This window comes from Lingula anatina, chromosome 2, assembly GCF_051362555.1.
Source record: "Lingula anatina isolate TDL-2025a chromosome 2, LinAna3.0, whole genome shotgun sequence".
Taxonomy (NCBI): Eukaryota; Metazoa; Brachiopoda; class Lingulata; order Lingulida; family Lingulidae; genus Lingula; species Lingula anatina.
In genome coordinates, this window is record NC_141768.1 from 38,504,933 (window position 1) to 38,527,030 (window position 22,098).

Sequence of the window (22,098 nt, forward strand, 5' to 3'; positions counted from 1 at the left end):
TGATAGCATCTTTTGTGAGATTATCAGTGATAACATGTTACGAGGCTTCAGGACTTTGCCCATTGGTTCCCATCGTTTTTCATTTGTCATTCTGTATTGAATATAATCTCATACAAAGATCTACGGAAATAATTTCAAATACGGCAATGTTTTTTCTAGCAGATAATCAACAAATATGATTGAACGTAAAACTTAAGAAAATTGCTTTGACGCAGGAAAATTTTGTAGGCTTATACAACGCGACATCACACACCTTTTTGAATTTTAACATTGGCTTGGTGAATTTTGTGACATTTTGCTAAAATAGCATTATGCTTTTTTATTTTGGTAGCGTGTACATATACTGTGTGAAACAATCTAATGTTGACGTTGATTCAACAATGACAATATACATACTGTAATGAATATAAGCCTAGTGTGTGTGTGTGAGTGTGTGTGTGTGTGTGTGCGTGCGTGCGTGCGTGTGTGTGTGTGATTTTGTCCTTATTAAAGAACAGTTGCAATCAGTCATTATTCAGTCACGTTATATTTTAATTCTCCAGTTAGGCAGTGTTTTAAATAGAACTTTTTGCCAATGGCTTTTCTTATATTTGCATAGCGTGTGCGCTGTAGCGGTTGAGCTTAGTACAGTATATACACACATTCCCTTACCATACATGCTGCACAGTACCGTTTTAAAATTGAAACGTCAATGATTCGTTTAGATATTTTACTTTTGCTTTCGCGAGGACTATATAGTTGCTTTACTGTTGCGCAGAGGCAATAAGCGGAACGTATATTTTTCTAGTTTCATTATCTATATCGTTACATTTAAATATTTGTAGTTTATTTTTCTGCACACGCATCAACTTTCATATGGAATACTAAAGAGCTCTTAAAGGGATAGCACCTGTTTACTTTGATATAAACTGGATTCCTATACTTACCAATGATTATTGAGTCCGTTCCAATATTCATAGTTACTCCATGTTTTTAAAGGATTTTTGTAGAAATCTTTTAAAAGATAAGTAAAGAGAATGGCCTATTATGGAGGTCACATTGTCTGATGACAAGCACAGATTCCAAAATGTATTGGGATAACCGCCGTTTTGGTGATAAAAGAGAACTTATTATATTTCTATGTATTTGTGAAAATGAATTTCATGCGAAGATTTGTTATCCCTTTAAAGATAATATCGGTGTCTACGTTAACCAGAATGCATGCTCACTGAAATCTTTCTATTTTTCCTGCCTGCTTGCTTGTTTGTCTGTCTGGCCGGATAGATTCGTTTGTCATACACTTTGAACAAGGCCGTAGCTCTGTCCCAAGTAATCACCTTATCAACTGAAGCTGCAATTGCCTTTTTTTCTAAGGTTTTGAGTGTTACGCAATCACAAATGTTTTTGTCGGAAATATTGAAAACCGCCACCAGGGCAAAATCAATATACAACTGGGATACTGACGAATTAAAACGTCACCAGCAGCAATGAGACTTGGGCACCAAGCGAAACCATGGGATATGAGAGTGCGTGTTCAAATAGATAGTTCTCTAGCTCATATACAGCTGAATAGCGGTACAAACATAAGTAGGATATTGCTCTGTTTGCTGTGTTACGTTCAATAAAGAGGAGTTATCACAACGCATGAGAGCTACAAAGCTGAGCGGGCTATGGACGAATTCCCGTTTGTCGCAGCTTGCAGAGACGACGACGTCGCGGCGCTTGTCAGATTGCTGAGCAGCGAATATTTGACTCCGTACACACTCAATCAAACTGATAAAACAGGCAGGGTAAGTAAATTGAATACTGTCGGTCATCTTTATGTAGTTCTGGCCAAGTCATGTCACAGCACTCGACAGATTAAACACAGGGTAAGTGGCCGTGAAGATTGCATGCGTTGCTTCACCAATTATACATGTACAACAGAGCGTAGTCCAGCACGTACTCAGATTTAATGTTTTATGAACGAAGGGAACTGACAGGAAATATAGTCATAGAGGATCAGTCAGCCTACTGCAAATATTTAAAAACAAAACCATATGTTTTTTGTTAAAAACTCGAAACTAAATGTTATTGAAGGCAATGCTTCTTATCTTCTGTTATCCAACTGATACGGTAACTCTCACTGGTGCACGCTTTGATATAATGCATTTGCCTAGTGATTGAAGGGGACTAGGGGTTCGCTTCCACATCTGCCTCGTCTTAAACCCAAGACTTCCCTTATCATCAAAGTTTTCATATGTATTTTGTCCACAAAAATAATGAGTCGCTTTTATTAATTTTTGAAATAACAATCTCTCTCTCTCTCTCTCTCTCTCTCTCTCTCTCTCTCTCTCTCTCTCTCTCTCATGTTTTGGACCTCGATCTTTGCTATCTGCCATCAGCGTATCTATTGTGGCTTCTGCAACCAATTTATTGTACAGATGAATATTTCTTAAAATTACTCCTTGTAGATTTCTGAAATCTGCATAAATAGTCATTGTGTAGTAGGTACATGTACATACGTTTTCTTAGATATATTTAGATATTCGGATATGCTCCACAACTCGTTTTGTTTTTGTTTTCTTAATGTTTTGTTTAATATTTCATTATTTTAATTCATCTCTTCGTCACCCTTTAATACTTATTATTCTGTCATTGTATCAATGTTTTACTTAATTGGGTTAAATGATTATTATGGATAGGAGATTCCATAAAAGAACAAACATTTGTATCATTGTGAATTGTGTTGATACGTTTATAACGTAACCATTGTTGCTAAGGACGCCAATTAAAACCAACCAAGTTATCATTTTCCCACATCAAAGTAAATGTAACAAATGGCTTAAACCTTTTCATGACAAAATGTTTTATAATCATTCTTCTAACTCGTCTTCTGGGAATTCAGAGCTTTTATTGGAAAAAACAAACAGTAAGGCAATCATTTGAATTATTCATAAAAACGCGTTTGGCAATGTGTGGCATGGTAAAAATGATATTCAAAATAAGCCTCATGGCGTTTCCCAGAAATAATACGATTAAAGCAACAAAATTCAACAAAAACGCGTTTACCTTGTAAAATACATTTACACACTGCTCTCCGGTGGTCATTTCTCAAGCACATGGTCAACCTAAAGCTACAAATGAACCAGTAGACTAGTCCCATTTATCGGATATCCAATAATTGCCACCCAAAGCAAAAGATCCTCTGAAAGAGCATCATTGCAGTCTTTAGTTGATTAATCTGTGCTAGCGCTTATTCTAGACTGGCACCCAATATTGGATCCTAGTTCTAAGCATTTGTCAATAATGTTAGACGTCAAGTCATTAATGCATGGGCGATCGCAGGAATCGTAGAGATGGCCACTTATCCATGGTTTACTCTGTGATTGTTTGTCCAGATAATCTATGTGCGAGACTTAAGAATTCAGCGACTATGGAGTTAATTTGCTCCATATAAAATCGCAAATTTTGTTTTTTATTTCAAACCTCCACTTTTTCGCAGTCAGAGTAGGCCTATTTCTTGTTACAAAATTATCAGGATGATTTTGGTGAAAAGACTCACAGGGATTAAACAAAAAGGGATTAACTGTTTTGTCACGGAAATTAAATAAACGTATTAGAATCTGATTCCATTATGGTCACATTGCACATATAGTTTTCCTTCCGATCGATTGGTACCATTTTATAAACATAAAACTCACACAGTTGTTTATTGACACACGGAAGTAGAAGGTATCAGATTTGTTGCGACAATAATGATATTTCGAAATGTTAATAAAAATTTGATTACGTGTCTTTCATCGAAATTATCTGGTTACAGAAACATAAGAAAAAAATGTTGATAAAAAGTTGATTAAATTGGTTGGCATTTAAAGTGATCAGTAGAAAGAGATGGAAATGCTTCAACGCCCCCCGTCTTATTCAATACAAACTACACTTATACATAGAAGTATACTTGACGCGGATATTAAAGACGGATGAACATTTTTTCGATTAATTAGGTTCAAAAGATGATCAACTAAACACGTAGTTTGTCACGCAGCCTGACAGGTTTGAGTCAACCATGGCAAGAGCCATATAGGCAATGTTCCCCAGAGAGGAATAAAGACACTGATACCTACGTCATCCTTGTAATCTGACATTTCGAGAAATCTGAGCTGCCTACTGAGAATTTAAGCAATTCCCGACGTGCTACAGAATAAACCTATTTTCGTCTTTCGTGAACGGAAATCCTGTACTTTCCGTTCTTCCAAATTAAGGGCATACAAATACGAATTTTATTGTATGAATAACCTCTTTTCAGATTAATATCTCACTGTGTGATTTTGACGTAGCAGGTGGAAGAGCACATTTCACTACTATGCATTTATATTTACGAAAACTTAGGAAGTTTAAGGGTGAACTCTGCAGTGTTTTGTTAAGGGTATGCTTAGGAACCGTATTGACTTTATTTTTATTGCCACATAGTATCATCAACGTTGTAGTTGCGGTCCTGTGAAGTCGTTTAATGTAAGTGTATGGAAACAGCCAAACCATGGACATAATCTCTTATTATGTCCATGGCCAAACATAAAAGTCAAACCAGGATATAACAGGGTCATTTTTTAGTTATGTGTTTGTTCTGATTTAAATATCTAAAAACTGGCTTCGATAGTTGACAAGTAGACACCACTGTGTGATATGATTCAATATATATGTATACTTACAAATTTTCCATAGCTTTCATTTCTCTAAGACTCAAAGCACGACCGTATGGATAACGTAATACTAACAGTGGCGTTTATGAGGTATCGGATGTTATCATAAAATTGTTCTCCTTTACATATAATTCTTTCCGTACTTTTTTAAAAACCAATGGCCAATGTTGCGTGGCGTGGGCTTTGTGCACTGTAAGATTATTATGTGGGAAGATGAAAGGATAATGACGATGATCTCAACTTGTTTTCAACCGATGACGAGAGATTGTGACGCAGAACGTCGACATAATTATCGGGATTCGTGAACGTTTCCCGAAACCAACAAAAAGTCTGAAGTTTTGTCATAGCCAATGCTTCCCTCAAAAGGACTCCGATTTTCTAGTGGTGAACCGCGTATTTTCGGCATAATAAAACTCTTGCCATGACGTATACCCTGACATACCGGTCAGAAAATAAAACATGCCTCCAGTGTTGCTTGGTTCTTGTCTCTGTGTTCTTGTTGTCTGTAAGGTCGCATTCGGGCACCCTGAGCTTCAGAGATAACTTGACACTAACCTCTTCACTATAGCCTATCTTCATCGTGTCATTGGGGCCGTTCAGAATGGATGATCCGAGTACTAACTGACCCGCCGACTAAATATGGCATACCCCACTTCAAAAGCGATACCGCTAATTCCATGATGGTCTCCCCGCCTCCACACGAGCCGTCCCTGCAGGGGCCTAGCAATTAAACCTAGGAGCCGAGATTTAATACGTTTTATGGCGCGTGTGGAGGCGGGGTAGGGAGGCCATTGGGAATCAGCGGCATCGCTTGTGAAGTGGGGTCGGCCATATTTAGTCGGCAGATCAGTTAGTACTTGGATCATATATTCTGAATGGCCCCATTCAGAACAGATGATCCTCAGATCTACCGATTCTCGGATCAAATATGGCTGACCCTACATGAAAGTAAAACTGCTTAATTTCGTAATGGTCTCTCCGCCACCCACACGCCTCTCACGCGTCGTTCCTGAAGGGGCACAGTAATTAATTAATTAATTAATTAATTAATTAATTAATCTCGACGCCATTCGACAGGTAGCTTTAATTACTGTGCCCCTGTAGGGACAACGCGCGTAAGAGGCGTGTGGTAGGCGGAGGGACTATTACGGGATTAAGTGATCTTGCTTTCTTGTAAGGTCCGCCACATTTGATCCGCGGATCAATCTTTTCCGAATGCAACCTAAGACTCGCTACAACTAAGATAGAAAAGATCTTGGGTTCTAGGCCACAACCTTGAAACTCGCCTTTCTCTATAGATTGGCTTCCCGAACAAAGCATACGAACTATTCTTTACTCTGAAAAAGACTTCTCCCTTTGGGAGTGAATTTCCTGTCGTTTCTGTTTTGAATAAGCTTGTCATTTTTCACAGTGATCGCTTCTTCAGCTAATAACAGTGTGTAATATGTTAGAGGGGACCTTTCAGATGGGCGTGGCAAAGACAAAAAAACAGCAAAAAGGGCATCCGTGCACTCCTCTGTTGTAAATGCTCTTTTATAGGTCACGAACCCCGAAGGTGGGTGAAGCCTTTGCTTAAATCTTTAAGTCCCGAAGGTAATATTAACCACAAAACATGAATGATCATGTCTCACGCAAACATTTTACAAAAAACACCAAGTGAAAGTCAATGTTAGACTCAATAACGTCTGTTCTCGTCTCTTGCGTTCCCTTGTGACTGATAATCATGAGATTTCAGACCACACGTATCAGTCTAACCACAAACCGTGTATGTGCTCGTGGAAAATGGTCTGCTTTATGTTATTTGAACAACAATTACTAATATCTACTAAAATGATGCCATATTACAAAGGGCACTACCTAATAAGTACGCTTTCTATTATTACCTTTTGTTGTCATGAGGAAGAAAGTATTAAAGGAATGGTGGGGAACGGCTGTTATGGGATCTCTAATAGAAAGTTGGTCAACAGATACAGATAGATAATGAAATACATCACTAACACGGTGATTTAGTATGCCATATAACAGAAAAAAATACACTACACTACACTACACTTATACTACACTACACTACACTACACTACAGAGGATAAAGTATGATAATATAATGTAAGAAATGGTTTATACTTCAAAGCATCACTGCATGGTTCAAAATATATTTCGACTTACATATAGCGGTTTGTCACATTGCCTCAAATTGCAGACTGGCTTGAGCCATGCTAGCGAGCAAGGGTTCATGGACATATTGCGACCCCTAGGCAGCTTGGAAGGGATGGATGTCAATATCCCCGATAACGAGGGAAATACACCCCTGATCTTCGCAGCAGAGGCAGGTAAAAGAAACTGTTTTATTTATAGTATTTATTACATGGAAATATACTCCCCTAGCAAAAAAGCGTCACCAGCAATGCAATGCGTAAAATTATCTACAAAAAAATCAAGTCACAAACCAATGTTTGTTATTCATCTTCTAAAATGATTTTTTCACCAGGAAGGCTGAGTAGCATAATCATGCTGAAACATATAACTGGGTAGTCACGACCCCCAAAGATATTCTCGACAGAGTTTCTGAAGTTCCTTTCCAGTACTTGGATGCATTGCTCTGCGTTAAGTTTTCCGTTGACCACCACCGGCTCACCTAAACCATGGTAACCAATACACTTCATGCCATGACTGATATGCGCCCTGTCGACCAGAGGCAGAAAATTGGGAAGATACCCTTCTTACCCTTACCAGCTGTTCTCCAAAACCTTCAGCAGGCGTCACTTCTGACAAAAACTGAACCTCCTTTCATATGATAACAGTATCATAGCCAAGTTGCTGGCTGGTGTCTTCTGACGGTAAACTCAGAAACATGGTTTTGCCTGATTTTGGTTAAATGTTGCAGTCAAGTTCCTTGATGTCATGAAACGTTTTCAAAGTAGAAGGCGTCCCAGCATTCTCTTTTCTTTGGGTGCGGTGTCCTTCGATCGGCCTTACCTAGGCAATCTTGCCCATGTGGCCCCTTGGTTATGATGTTGTGTAACCCTCTGGATGGTTCTTATGGTACAACCCAACTTTCATGGTGAAAAAGTATCCCTCTCACTTACTCCAATGGTCACGCTAGGTAGGTCAGTTGTTTTACTACTCACATCTCAAATTTGAACGATGATCGGTTGTCTAGTTTTTACGTAATAGTAAAACGATGGGGACCCTGCAAGCAGTGTAAAAAATGCCGTAGTGGTGACACTTTTTTGATAGGAGAGTATATAATGCATTAAATTGGGTCTCCATTTGCACTGATAATTTCAATACGGTATGTTGAAGACTTTTGGAAGCGGTGAGAATACATTACGCCAATTTATGAAAGGATTAAGGTTACATACACCCATAGCAGATTAAATGCTTTATATTGAACTTTTTTTCTGTAATATTATTATATAATGCTCATGGTCATTATTTGTCTTCAGAAAAGGTTGTGAACGCCCGGCAGATAATTCATTGTGTGGGCTCTATTTCTACATTTACAGGTCAGCCGGAAGCCGTCAAGTTTTTAATTCAAAATTTTCCGGATATCAATATTGACCAAGAGAACGAGAATGGTTTAACTGCGCTCATCAAGGCCGCCATTCAAGGGCAAAGCCAGACTGCAAGTCTTCTCTTGGAAGCAGGTAAGGAATTCATTGTTTACAGGCATTGTACAACAGAAGTATTGGATTGTTTGTACGTCTTTACTGATGCCATGTGGCAATGAATAAGAAAATACTGTTTCTACAAAAAGTTTTTTTTCTCCTAGATTGAAGGTAATTTTACAAGGTAGCTGTTTGTCTTCTTCATTTGCGATAACTAGTTGCAAAGACCTGGTATGTTCAGTGTAACATGCAATTAGGAGATAAGATATAAATGCCAGAAGGCATGTACATCCACGTGCTATCTTTACCAAGCACCTACTTGACGACAGTAAATGCGGAAACTTATTCTTTTTTACCATTTTCCAAAACTTGGCTTATCACACCTAGTGCTGTAAATTTGCCAAACACGTGCAGTATTTAATTTTTTACAATAAAGATTCTTCTTTATTTATATTTCTCTGTTTTACAGGTGCATCGGTTCTTCACAAAGACAAAATGCGAGGGATGAACGCCCAAGAATGGGCGCTTTATTGTGGCCGAAAAGACTGTGCGGACAGTATAGCAAAGTTCCTAAAAACTAAAAAGACGTGGTTCAAAAAACATGGAACGCCACCATGTATAAGACTAAAACAGCAGCACCGACAATCAATCAGCGAACCAGACCTAATTTATGCAGTAAAGAACAATGATCGCGGATTGAAAGTCAACTTCCAGCAAACTTTCAGGAGAATATTCAGTCGCTGTACGGGAAACAAAAAACGGGAACTAACCCCGAATAAACAAGCATTCCAGCCACTCGTGCAGGCCGCGCGTTGCGCTTCATCTCCACTTCTCCCAGATATTGTGAGTCCGCCTAACTCACCAATGATCTTTAAGAGAGAATGCGTCAATCAAAGACCAATAATGATTGTTCCCAAGGTGAACATTTCGCCTTAGTGTTATCTTTACATATATATTTTACACACAACATCATAAATGGATTTTCACTGAAATAAATAGGAATGCTGGCAAGAAAATGTTGAAGCCCAATTTTGCTACAGGGCGGGAGAATCACTAAATACCAATCGATATTTTAACAATGCGGTAATTTATGGTACACTTCATTGCCTCTAATATGGTATCTAGTCAAAGATTCCGAATTGAGAGAGAGAGTCGTTTATTTCCACAAAACAACGCTGAGATATTACTGAGATGTTCAAAGGGAAATAGAAGAGTTTAAATCAACACTGATTCTACAATACATTACGTTTGTGCTGTGGCCTTTTTTTTTGTATTTTAAATGTCAAGTCCTTTGTGCGTTCTCAGTTGACGGAGCATTGCACGGCGACGGAAATAAATCAGAGGGATAACCTCCATGTCGTGATCCTGAATCTCAACGTGAGGTCAATTAATGTCCAGGGACAAATGTGCCAGTATAATTGATCTCCGGCAGAGGTTACTTAGCCGTACACTTTTACGACTGGGCAGCAGAACTGTCAAATGGACAGACAATGTGATTAGAATTCATGAAACAAATCTGCACCAAAGATATAACTATTACGTAGGGCATATTTTATATGCGTGAACCACTGGAGCACCTAACTAGACAATACATTGCTTTTCTCGGCAACGCGACTACCTTCTTGGCTGGCATTTTTTAAATTACTAGATAACAAATTGGAAGCTGTGGGGGCATTACGAAGTTGTCAGTTTTCAACACGAACACATTCATAAAACTTCAACTCATTTATTTATATGTTGTATATTTAAGTAGCATGTCGTAATTTCTTTTAAGTATAAACTTGTTAAAATCTATAAAGATCATGTGTGAGATTCTTTTAAAATTTGGCATATTCTTCTCTATTCTGGATTAAGATCATGTCATTCCTCTGTTAAAAGCATTCTTTAATACATTAAAATGTGATGTTCAAAGTATTTGTGACATACCTTTACAATAAAACACCTTGCAAAATTGTGTGTTGTATCACATAAAAAAGACAGTTGTATGTAATGTGAAAAGATGATAAAATTACACAATTCACATTTGGATCGAAATCTATCCACTATGCCTTGCTCTATTACTCTTTCATAAGTTAAAACTTTACTCAGCAGCAACCAGGCAGGTAAATTTGGAATTCAAAGTTCCAATTTAAAATATCAAGAAAATAATGCCTGGAGTGTTTGATTACAACTGATAAAATATCTTAAACTAAAAAAAAAAAATAAAAATTAAAACCTACATCAAAGCAGTCTGTATTTTGCATTTTCTTAATTTTCTGGCAAAAATCATCTTTACAGAAAAAAGAAATACTTTTTAAAAAATTACATAATAGTTTAAAACAGTAATATTAAAGTTTTAAACATTTGCTCCATACTTTTAATATACTTAACAGTCTTTGTACTTGACGAGATAACTTTTAAAATATACAGTATATCTGAATACACATTTAAAAAAATCTGACGTAAAATTTCTCACCTTTTGAAGCACTTTATTAATCTCCTTTGAAGCACTTCATCTTTTTTTCTCACATTTAGCTGAGCATGTATTTACCACAATTAATAGGATCTCGAAAGTGTACAATGGCACTTTTAAAATATACAGTATATGGTTTCAGGATTTGTCACTGATGCATAGATGCACTTTCAACACATTCACATACTTTTAGACATTCTCTAATGCTAAAATAATGAGGTTTGTAATGATCCAGCAGTGTTCTTAGACAAGACCATTTGCCAGCATTTCATCTCAGCCTCCATAATGAGCCAACAGTAGGTCATTGAAGAAATTAATTGGACTATTATACACCTTATAATTGTTAATGTATATAATAACATAGATATAACCTGCATAATCTCCATTGCGACTCAGCAGTATTTTTGAGACAATGCATACAGAGCTTGAACATTGTGTCTTATTCAACCTTCAAATGTATATTACTCAGCAGCAACACACATGAAGAAATGCAGTTGGCAACTGTCAATTTTTTTCTGTGATTGCTGTTCCAAGAGGAATTTCATGAACATTAATTTGCAGTGTGTGGCTGTCAACAACAATCAACTGAAGCCACTGGAGTGCTTTTATGGCCAGGTTCTGTAAGGATAGCAACAGCTAAAAAACATGGCACCCTGGAGTTAAAAGTGCCTGTCCTCACTTGCTTTTGTTAATAAACCATTAGAAAACCTGTTCATCATACTTCATACATGTTGTAGGAGAAGTGCTGTGGGTTTCCAGATAAATGAATATTCCGAAAGTCCTCTGGAAAATCAGAAAAGTCTAATGTTAAGAAAAATTGACTTGGTATCTCTCATTTCTTCAACTTTATAATATAAAAGTCTATCATTTTGACAGCAGCGTACTTTGATGACAAGATAAACATTACTGGCTTCTGTTAGCATTTTAACAAATAGGAAAATGGTGATAAAGTTGTAGTCATGAACTTTTAACATACCTTGTAAGCCAAAAGGCAAGTCATCTTCAAACTCCATCTGGGTCTTAGATCTCTCCAACAGCTCTGGGTCATACTGATCCACAGCAAAATTGAAGGACAGAGCTGAAAGTAGACAAACACACTTAAGTAGGAAATCTATTACGACTGAAAAATATATAATGTAATAAATTTCATATCAAATTGTTATATGTGACCAACTGCCTAAATGTGAAAATATAACATTTTCAGATTTGCCACATATTGAAATGTGGATTATATAAATGCACAGACAGACACCACTGTCAGTAAACTTCAGTTTCTAAAGAAAGGAGTCTTCAATAGGCTGCATATTTAATATTGTGAGGACAGATCAACTCTTGGCATTTCAGTGTCATCCACAGCCAGAGATGGCTAATTTACAAGAAGTTTCAGAATACTGTGTCATTTTGAAAGACCTCTGGATAACTGTAAGGAAATACTACATTGTTTTCTTTTTCCTAGAGTCTTTCACTTCTTAATGGATAATTACAAAAGGATCTATGGCTGTACAAAAACAAAACATAAAGATACAGACATCTGTCATAATGCAAAAAGTTACACAGGATTACTGAAAATTCCTACCAATAAACATCTAGTAAATCTTGAGAAAATTCTGTTTGGAAAAAAAGCAAGTCATTTAGGTACCTTCTCCTGGAAATAGACGCCATCATGGCAATTAAAACTTTCTGATCACCATGAAGTAGACGGCTTAACATGTATTCTCTATTAACTGAACAGTGAGCGGATTAACTATGGGATTTGAAAGGCCACACAGGGTGAGACAACTGTAGAATTGCCAAGATTCTCAGTCACATACTCTTGGTAGTTGAATCCTAAAGATATTCTATACAGGATTTACCCACCAAAATGAATTTTCCTCCGTAGGGTGGTGGTGGTGGTGGTGGTGGGGGAGGGGGGAGTGGAGCAATTTTCTTCTACTCATAAATCATTGCTCAACCCATTTTTACACTTCGATTCGATGTTTTATTCCATTTCTAATTCAATAATTTAGTTTGATAGGACTGGCCAGTCATTTAGAATGCCATGTTCTTTATTGTACATTTTAGAAAGAACTATTGACACCAGGCACTTTTACTTGACCGGTTTTATAGTTTTAAGGTCTAAACTGGAAAAGAATGCAGGATATGTAGAGATAGAAAATTATATGACTTTGGGAATTTTTCAAATGCATGCAGTACACCTTTAAACATTTTATTAAGGACGTTTTTGGATGCGGATGCAGTTTTGCACACACTAACAACACAAACAAGCCAATGCAATAAATTTACCACAAGTTAAATTATTCAAGAACATGATTAGCACTGTTTATACATGTACCATCAAGAGAATTGAAAGTGGAGCCACATGTGTACTTGAATGCTTTGTAAGGAATTTATAAAATTAATACCCGGCGCGTCTTATACATGAATTGTGAAGATTATTTACTTTTTGAAATTCATTCTCATACATTATTTGTCAAACTGCTATTTCACACAATTAAATAAAAATATCCAATTAACTAACAATAGCTTCTGAAGACAGACATTAGTCCCATAGGACAGGCTGTATAAAGAGAGGTAATGACACCCTTAGAAACTAACATAGATCGCATTCACAACGAGTCCGCCTCTCACACGCCTCCCCATGTGTCGTCCCAATGGAGCCGAGATTTAATGACTGTCCCCCCGCAGGGACGAAGTGTGGGGAGGTGTGTGAGAGGCGGAGAGACTATTAAAAGATTAGGCGGTTTTTCTTTCATGTACGTCCGCCATATTTAGTCCCCAGGATTTGTAAAGCCTGGCTCAACTCGTTGTGAATGCGATCATAATGTCAGAAAACAAAGATGGTATCAGGACATTCCGTTGTATTTCATATAATGTGACAATTTTTGGACCTTGATATGAAATAGTACCTGTCAATATTGCATGGATTTTTATATATAAGTATACATTATAAAGTAGTTTTAACAAATGTATAGATATCTTCCTTCTTTTTTTTTTCTTTTGGCTGTTTAAGGTAAAAAGAAAAAAAGACTTCACTAGCGTATGTGAGCCTATTGAAGTACATGTTAAGTAAAGAAACACTGGTCATGAAGCACCTGTGACATCAAACCCTTTACTGAAATGACCACCAGTTTATACATACACACATTTTAGCTGTCCAGGTGGTCCAGGTGTAGACCTTAATGACAAAACCCATCACCTAGCATGTATATGGACCACCATATGATGCCTTACAGCAAATATCAATTGAAAGTGTTTCAGAGGAAAAATTTCCTTTGGGATCTTAAATGGTTTGACCCTGGCAGAAAGATTGAACAAGCTAACGGCAAGGAGTTATAACAGAAGGAGATTACACGCAAGCCTTTCTATTGTCCGATGTCTGTTACGGTGGGCGGAGCTAGCTACGGGGGGCCTCCGGTCTCAAGGTTTCGTCTGCGTCGCTCTCCTCAGCTTGGAGATAAATTTCATATGCGTTATTTCGCGTTAGAATTCGAGATCAGTAATGTCAAAGCGCCGCTGTATGCTGACGATTTTTTTCACAGGTAATTATTTGGACGATGTGCTGGAAGGGAACGATATCATAGAAAGCGATTATAAGGTGGTGACTGAGGATGGTCGCCATGAGCTTTTTTTAGTCGGTGATAGATGGCTTTTTTATGGCACAACCCGGTGAAAAATCACCAAGGAGAAGTCAAAAGAAAACGTCCCAACTGTGGTTTGTGAAAATGACGTTCAAGTGAACGTCTGTCCTCACTGCCAAAGGACATAATATTAATACATTAACGTTTGGACCCTCCTGCCCTTGGGTCCCATAAACATATACATTGTGACAGTGCCTACGCTTTGTGTCTGGTTTTAAATTTCTTAAAGTATTTTTTCTCTCACTCGGTATAATTTTAATATTATAATGCATTTAATTAAAATTTTAATCCAAGGTTGAGGCAATGCCACGACAAGTCAGTTTACTGAATACTCGTTATAAATTTCTTTATCTTGGAAATTTCCCTTTTTTTAGGATTATTTGACACGTACTAACACTGTTCATATTTGTCGGTAAACAAGTGCACAGTGCTATACATTAAGAATAATTATTCATTCATAAATATATTTATGTACAAAATATATCAGAAATTTTAGTATTCACTGAGCTCTTTAAAGTGAAACAAATAAAGATGAGAATATTGAATTTCAAACTATTATTTACTATATTAACTTAAAATATCTTTTAAGTCAATTCTATACTCAAGCACTCTATACTCATGAAAAGTAGCATCTGTGAGTAAAACCATTTTATTATATCAATAGAAGAACAAAAACAAAAATTTTACACATAAGCAGTAATAAATGAAGTCATAAGAATGATTAAGTTGCTACAGTTTTCCAGTTTTATGCAGTCTATAATGGCATTTTTTTCAACCGTGCAAATAGAAATAATTATATTCTTTTTTATCTGACTTGCTGATACCAGTCTGTGCCAGATACTATTCCACTTACAGGCCAGCAAGGTCTGAGAATCTAATGGGCTGAATGAAAAAAAAAAATCCTAGAAGATAAAGTGGTTAATTCTTACAAATAGGATGAAAAACATGGGATTTTCAAAAGGTTATTATAGATCAAGACAACACTTAGTAAGAACATTTATAAAATGTAACAGCTGAAAAAATTAACTGGTAAGTAAGCAGTAAGTGACTGCTTTAAAGAAATTTCACTGAAACAGAAATTTCACTGGCAATCAGGTAGACTGTTATACCATGGCACTCAACAATTTATATATAGGTTTTGAATTTTTTTCCACGTAACAGTAACATAAAATTTATGTCCACTTTTGCAATGTATAGAGTCAGTTAGGTGACTGAAAATATTTTAAAATGTCATAAAGGAGCACTATTAATTTAATGCAATCTCTGTTGGCCAGTCTTATCCAGTTTCTTCTCCAAAAAGGACAACTCAAGTGAGAATTTCTTCAGGGCCTTTTCTTCTGCCTTGCTAATGCCATGCCACTCAGAAAAGAGAGAAACCTGTAGGTTAGAAAAAAAAAACATAATAATAGCATTATGAACTACTAGTATCCATGTAGACATTATGGAATTATGCAGTGAAGTTAATGTGTCTTGTTATGACTTGACTGAAATAATGTTCACCACATAAATGAACAATTTACAACTAAATTTATATGGAACATCAAGATTCATGATTACAAGCTAATAACCCCCAAGAAATTGAAAGAAATTGTACTTATTACAAGAAATTATTTAAATCCGCCCTGGTCCCTACTCTTCTGACAGGACAAAAAGGGGATTTCAGAGAGGCTGGTTGCTAAAAGGAAAATGCCCAAGGTTGTTGTATTTAGAAAAAAAAAATTAAAAAGGGTACTGTTGTTAGTGAATGTTTAATGCATCTTAGGCATTATGACAAAAAGTAACTTACCCCAGACACACTGACCTCCTTTTTTCATTGACATATTTTAATTTTTTCCAGCCTGACCATAATTCATATATTCAATGCAGCCTTCTCCCATATCTATAATAGAAAAAAAAACTTGAGTAGTGTTAAGATATGCATGTCAAATTCATTATCAATTTTGAGAGAATTTCTGTTTCAACACTACAAGATGAAATATTTAATTTCAAGTAATGAATAAACCTTAATAGAGTTCTATTCTTTTGTAACCACCAAGGCAAAGCTTCTTTCTTAAAATGAACTGAAACATCCAAGCTTGCAACCTAACATGCCAAAGTAGTGAAGTATAATTTAAGTAGAGAAGCAAGTACCCCTTAATTATAGAGGTGTCTTACACAATAAGGTGTGTCTTACACACCTCGACTCAAAGAGAGATGTGTAGTGAGATAACAGGTAAAATAATTGGTGGAGCCTAGGTGAACTTAAAACCTTAAGACTTTGAATTAAGAAGCACCAGGATTCATGTGTGTTCTTTTTTCAAAGGTTTAATATGAATTAAAACATATATATGTAAAAAGAAGACTAAATAAGTTAAAAATAACTATACCAAAGACACTGTGAAGTCAAACTTCCTGTTAGACCGCCATGATGGAAAATGCTGGGTGGAGGCAAAATTTTCCAGTCAAAAAAACTGAGCACTTTACTTTAACAACAAAGTTACCACTCCAAAGCCACCCACCATGGTGAGAAGAAAAATGATGACCAACTGTCATGATAAGTCTTTTTAGATTTAGACATGAAAAAGGTAAAGGCCAAAATGGTACATTTACCCATAACACTAGAGTAAAAAATTGGTATTCTGAACAAATCGGGTTATTTTTTTCAAGAAATATTGGAGCAGTATCCATGCAATATATACCACGCCACGACCAAGATGTTCAAGAATCTAAACACACCAATTTTTTTTATAATCTTGCATTTGAAAAGTACAAAAAGCGGTAAGGCTTTCGGCCGTAACAAGCGTAACACTTTTTGATCGGAACTCATGAAAATTGTCAATTGTCGTATCCAAGCTAGACCACATGTAAAATCGCAAAAAAAAACAATACTGCTCAAGCAAGTGTGTTGCACACATAACAATTAGTTAAATTTTATGACTGTCATGTGACACAAGTTTCAAAAAGTAGGAGGAAAATGTCTTTTGGAGTAATTTTTTTTTCGAAAAATTAACAAGATGGCGGTTTAAGCATCTGCTTGTTATTCGGCTACTGAAAGTGCACCTAAGTTTTATTCTTTGCTATTGCCACAAATTACTTAACAATTGCAACTGTATAAAGACCAAACTTTCTTCATCTGATACTATATTTATAGGCACTTGTTATGAGTGGGAAATATTTTTCGTGCAATATTTATTCTCCACACACCACCTCGCGAGATCAACGTGTAGCTGGACACTTACACAGTGAGACCCTACGACATAAAAGTTGCAATTTATCTTCATATTTCGTGTAGTTATGCATTTAAAAGCACTTACCTGTTTTTTGAAAACCTTGTCCAACGTAATATCATATAAATTCTGTATTTCTCTCATTTTTTAGAAACTTGGGACTCCGTTTCTGTTTCTGTCCTCAAAAATCAACAGACGAAGGCACAGATACTAACAAACGAGATTTAAACGAGATAGCAATTAAGCGTAACAGAGATAGGCATCCATTGTTCTCTGGGTTCTATTCATTCCGACCAATGAGAGACCGTAATACGGGCTCCGCCCCCACGCGTGTAATCTCCTTCTGTTATAACTCCTTGCTAACGGGAACATTAAAAATAGGTGCTCATCGGTCCAAAAGAAAAAAATGAATACATAAAAAATTAATGGAAACCATAAATAAATAAATAAATACGACATTTTATAAGAGAGACACAGATAAAGGCCAGTGCTTACCTGCTGCTGATGGCATATACTTGAACCAAAGAGGTCTGACAGGTGCCTCCAACCTTGGAAACCACTGAACAGCCTCTATATGCTCAGCTAAAAATGTAAATAATAATAATAATAATAATAATAATAATAATAATAATAATAATATGGAGTTCATCACTGTAAGAACAAGTGATAAAAAGTTGTAGGTGTGACAAACAGCTTTGTGGTTAGGTCACATAGCAAAATTATCACTTATAAGTGATTCTCTGCCCACGAACCATGCACTGCTGTCGTCATTGCAATTCAACAAGACTAGTTTTACATCACACAATGCTGTGGATCAATCAACACCTCTTTCTGTCCTTATTTCTTTTTTTAAGATGAGGGGTCAATAAAATTCAGCAGGTGATAAGTTATTTAAGCACGATGAGGTAATGACGTCTGCAGGCTGTTTTCCATGTACTAATCTGTCAGGAAATAAATTGAGGGGAACCTACTGTAAATTTGTTCCATCAACATCTGCTGTTTAGCTGCTACCACTTCTGGATCCCACATATGCAGCACACGTTTGCTCTTGCCAGTCAAGGATGTCAGTAACTTCTTTCTGAAAACAATTGGTTTATTCATAAAATGAATACCAAGGTTTTAAACTGAAATTATAGGTGTTTTAATATGAAAGAACCATTTCCATTAATCAAATGAGAAAGCTAACTTAAAGGCTTCCACAACCACTTGAGAAAATTGTTTCTTTTAGAAAACACAAAAAATGGTTTTGACTTGACAAAGTGTATCAAGTGCAAAAAAAAAATATGTTCAGTGCTTAATTTGTTTTTCAGTTTTCACAAAGGAGCTGTCAATGAAACATTTTACTGAAAGAACAGATCAGTCATCATTTAATTACACATTTCAAACCCACATATCTCTCAACCAAATAGAATAGCAGGATGAAAAAACTAAAGCCTGGTAATGATTTTCATTATTCCCCATTGTCAAAAATATGTCATCTTCCCAAATAAAGTTCAGTGGACAAGACACAGTTAAAAGTGCATCCCTATAAAGTTCTCTTATCTATCTTCCCTTGTGCATATAAAGTTCTATAATAATCTAAATGTTAAATTGGGTTTTAGGTACATCAAAACTTTGAAATGACCACCAGTCAAAACTGTGCCCAATATTCTTTAAAAACTCAGCTCTTTCTTCATCATAATAACACAAGACTCAAACCTACCAAGATATTTCCATTCTATGCCCATTACATACAAGACAATTTACATCTGTAATCTGCAATGTGCATTACTGCAGTGTCTCGCAGGAGAAATCAGCACATAAGTAAGGATTCCAACTGGAATCCACTTATATCCTGCATTTTCTCTTAATGTGGCTCTCCTAGCTCACTTAATAACAGCCAATCTTTCCCTTAATGCATCAGGAAATCTCTATCTGATCTATCCACTTACCTGTAAAATTTTCTCCATGCTAACTGAATTGTGAGAGCTGCAATTTGTCGCTTCCATTCCTCTTCACCAGCTTTTAACCTCTTAGACTTAATGGCATCTGCAGCACTCTTCATGACTCCTTTGAAGCGAAACACATAACTGGAACAGAAATTTGTGATCAATTTAAATTTGCTTTGAGGTTTATTTTGATAACAAAAGGAGAAGAAGCAAAAAAAACATCTTAACACAAATATTCTGCCATACTTTCTGGATTTCTTTATATTAAAATCATATGGGTACAGGTGGTAAAGTAAGGTTCCTTTACATAATACATTGAAAAAGAAGTTGGATACTGTATGTACAATCAAAATAAATAGATAAACAATTTGCTTCTTACTGTTTCCAAGCTCTCTGAATTACTCTAGCAGCATGTTCTTTCCTTCTGAATTCTGAAAGTCTATCTCTTTCTTTAGAGACAATCTGTCTGTTTTGTTTATTAAGTAATAAAATTCTCTCCTCCTCTGATAACTGAGGCTCTCTTTTCCTAGAAGAAGAAAAATGAAAAGCATTATCTAGATTTCAACAAGTTGCATTTCAGCATTCATTAATTAAGAGAAAAACAATTCCATAACCTTACTGGAAAAAAGCATTTTTTAAATGAACAAAAGTAAACCCCACAACATCATTCTGTTTAACAGTTTTATGATGGTATCCATCCAAGATATATATATATATATATATATATATATATATAAAATACTAAACCTCCAAGTTATCTTCAACCACTGTAGAAAAAAAAGCAAAAATTGCACTCGTTTTCCGTCTGTGGATTTGAAAATCTTTAAATTCAATAGACAAGTACCTACGTACTAATGCTGAAAATCAAAGGCTGAATGTGCTGTTTGCATTTTTAAATTGATTGGGCTGTTTGGATTTCATTGTGCTGCATACTAAATTGCCATTAAGAGTTTTGAAAAGGGTTTTATTGATCTGTTCCTATGAAATCTTGTCTTTTCAAAACAATTTGACTGGATTCTTGAATATTTTTTGTAAAGTTGAGGGCTTCTGATGTATTAGGGTTTGATTATCAATGAGAAGAAGATCTACAAAATTTTATCTTTACGAAGAAGATTACACTTTCAATAATGAGAACATCAGATTATGCTACATAAGAGAAGGCAACTGAATGTCAATCACCTATGAAAATACCAACAACATGCTAAGTCTACATTGATTTAACCATCTCTAACCCCAAAAGGTTTTGCTACACTTTATCAGATATCCATGCAACATTCATAAAAATCAATTTTTCAAACATGCTTGAAATTAATATCCTCCATGCAGAAGTGGGCTGCAAATATTGTAAACTGAAACAGCATGCAAAACTAGAACTGCTTGAATTGATGTACACTGTTGGGAATAAGCAGGCACGTGTTCACTCAATCTAACAAGTCTTAAAACATTTGTTCAAATATCCCTCGAGGCTTACAATGGTAATTAATTGTAATGAAACAGTTGTTTTGCTTGCAAGTTGTTATTTTAAGATCACTTGAACCCATGATTTATGAAAAGTTTTTTTAATATGCTACCTTTATTTTAAACGATCATTATTTTGCTCTAGGTTTTGGGTGCTGAACCAAAAACATCTTCAGCCACTAGTTACATTTTGATGCACTTTTAAAAGTTTTTCTGGGCATAAATCTATTAGTATTCTAACATAGTTATTCAAATAAAAATCTGGCTGCTGTGAGTCAAAGATTGGCACACGATCTCACCAGACAAATGAAACTTGTCAGTCATCAGTGCAAAATATTGGTATCTTTGACAGAATTCATGTTATCCTTAAAAGAAACCCTATGAACACTTAGCAGTCTAATTTCCATTATACCTCAATCATTACTGCCATAACAGGAATATGGCACATTTGCCTTGGTGACAGAATTTCTACTGTAAAACAGTTGTGCTAAGACCACATATCTCAATTATTTCAGAAGAATATTAATATCTTTTACATGTGTACTTTAGAAAAGACCCAGGGACTGCACATTGGGAGTCTTGCCTATCCTCCTGAAGCTAAAGCAGAGCAAGTACTTTATATGGAACCCATGCGGTTTTTGAGTGCTTTGACTCCTTTTTTTAATGGCAGGGGGGAAGAGTGGACTTGTATGAATAAAAATAGCCAAAATATAACTAAACAAAAGCATAATAGTCATACTCAAGTTTGAACTAAGATAGTAAAAAGATTTCAAATCTGCCCCTAAAAACATATTTAATAATAAAATAGTTAATTAAAAATAACCATTAAGTCATGTAAAATGTAATCACACTATTACAACATAAACGGTAATTGCCATATTGCGTTGCATAAATACATTAAACAGAAACCATCAAGTAGAAACAAAGCTGGTACATAGGGAAATGAAAATGGTAGGTATAATGCATTAATGGAAGCTTGGACCTAAATAGAGAAGGACAAGAAACGCGGCATCTTCCTTTGAAGCTATGTGCGTTCGGGTAAACATTCGCCTATTGTCTCACATAATCTGTTTTGATAGCTCCACGGGCGTCTGAACAGCTTATTATCAAGGTAGCGCGCGCTGTGCTTCAGTGCATTTCTATTGTTTCT

General features: G+C 36.0%; 2 protein-coding genes and 1 long non-coding RNA gene across 4 annotated transcripts in view; 1 reads left to right on the forward strand and 2 right to left on the reverse strand.

Annotated features, from left to right (window-relative positions):
* The first annotated feature begins 1,474 nt into the window (after positions 1-1,474).
* Positions 1,475-9,699, forward strand: LOC106152142 (ankyrin repeat domain-containing protein 33B). The gene is made up of 4 exons (XM_013525638.2): positions 1,475-1,769; positions 6,859-6,988; positions 8,165-8,305; positions 8,736-9,699. Exons 1-4 carry the CDS (start codon positions 1,650-1,652, stop codon positions 9,200-9,202), a joined length of 858 nt encoding a protein of 285 aa, XP_013381092.2. The 5' UTR covers positions 1,475-1,649; the 3' UTR covers positions 9,203-9,699.
* Positions 9,700-9,976: 277 nt separating this feature from the next.
* Positions 9,977-22,098, reverse strand: part of LOC106152190 (uncharacterized) — a 34,983-nt gene continuing 22,861 nt past the window's right edge. For both annotated transcript variants that reach the window (XM_024075268.2, XM_024075267.2), the window contains exons 19-24: positions 19,870-20,016; positions 19,494-19,631; positions 18,534-18,640; positions 18,058-18,144; positions 11,695-11,796; positions 9,977-11,501 (exon numbers count right to left, since the gene is read on the reverse strand). In XM_024075268.2, the coding sequence (XP_023931036.2) occupies positions 11,434-11,501; positions 11,695-11,796; positions 18,058-18,144; positions 18,534-18,640; positions 19,494-19,631; positions 19,870-20,016 (649 nt within the window). In that variant the 3' untranslated portion in view covers positions 9,977-11,433. The remainder of the gene's footprint in view (positions 11,502-11,694; positions 11,797-18,057; positions 18,145-18,533; positions 18,641-19,493; positions 19,632-19,869; positions 20,017-22,098) is intronic.
* Positions 14,990-17,862, reverse strand: LOC147763682 (uncharacterized). The gene is made up of 3 exons (XR_015333290.1): positions 17,650-17,862; positions 16,143-16,235; positions 14,990-15,733 (listed from the first exon to the last, which is right to left on the reverse strand). It is a non-coding gene; the product is annotated as an uncharacterized LOC147763682 (long non-coding RNA).

Excerpts from the sequence above, each read along its gene's own strand:
- LOC106152142 (XM_013525638.2), top strand. The coding sequence starts at position 1,650 with ATGGACGAATTCCCGTTTGTCGCAGCTTGCAGAGACGACGACGTCGCG. Across the intron at positions 1,770-6,858 it reads AAACTGATAAAACAGGCAGG|ACTGGCTTGAGCCATGCTAG; the intron begins GTAAGTAAATTG and ends CTCAAATTGCAG. Across the intron at positions 8,306-8,735 it reads AAGTCTTCTCTTGGAAGCAG|GTGCATCGGTTCTTCACAAA; the intron begins GTAAGGAATTCA and ends TCTGTTTTACAG.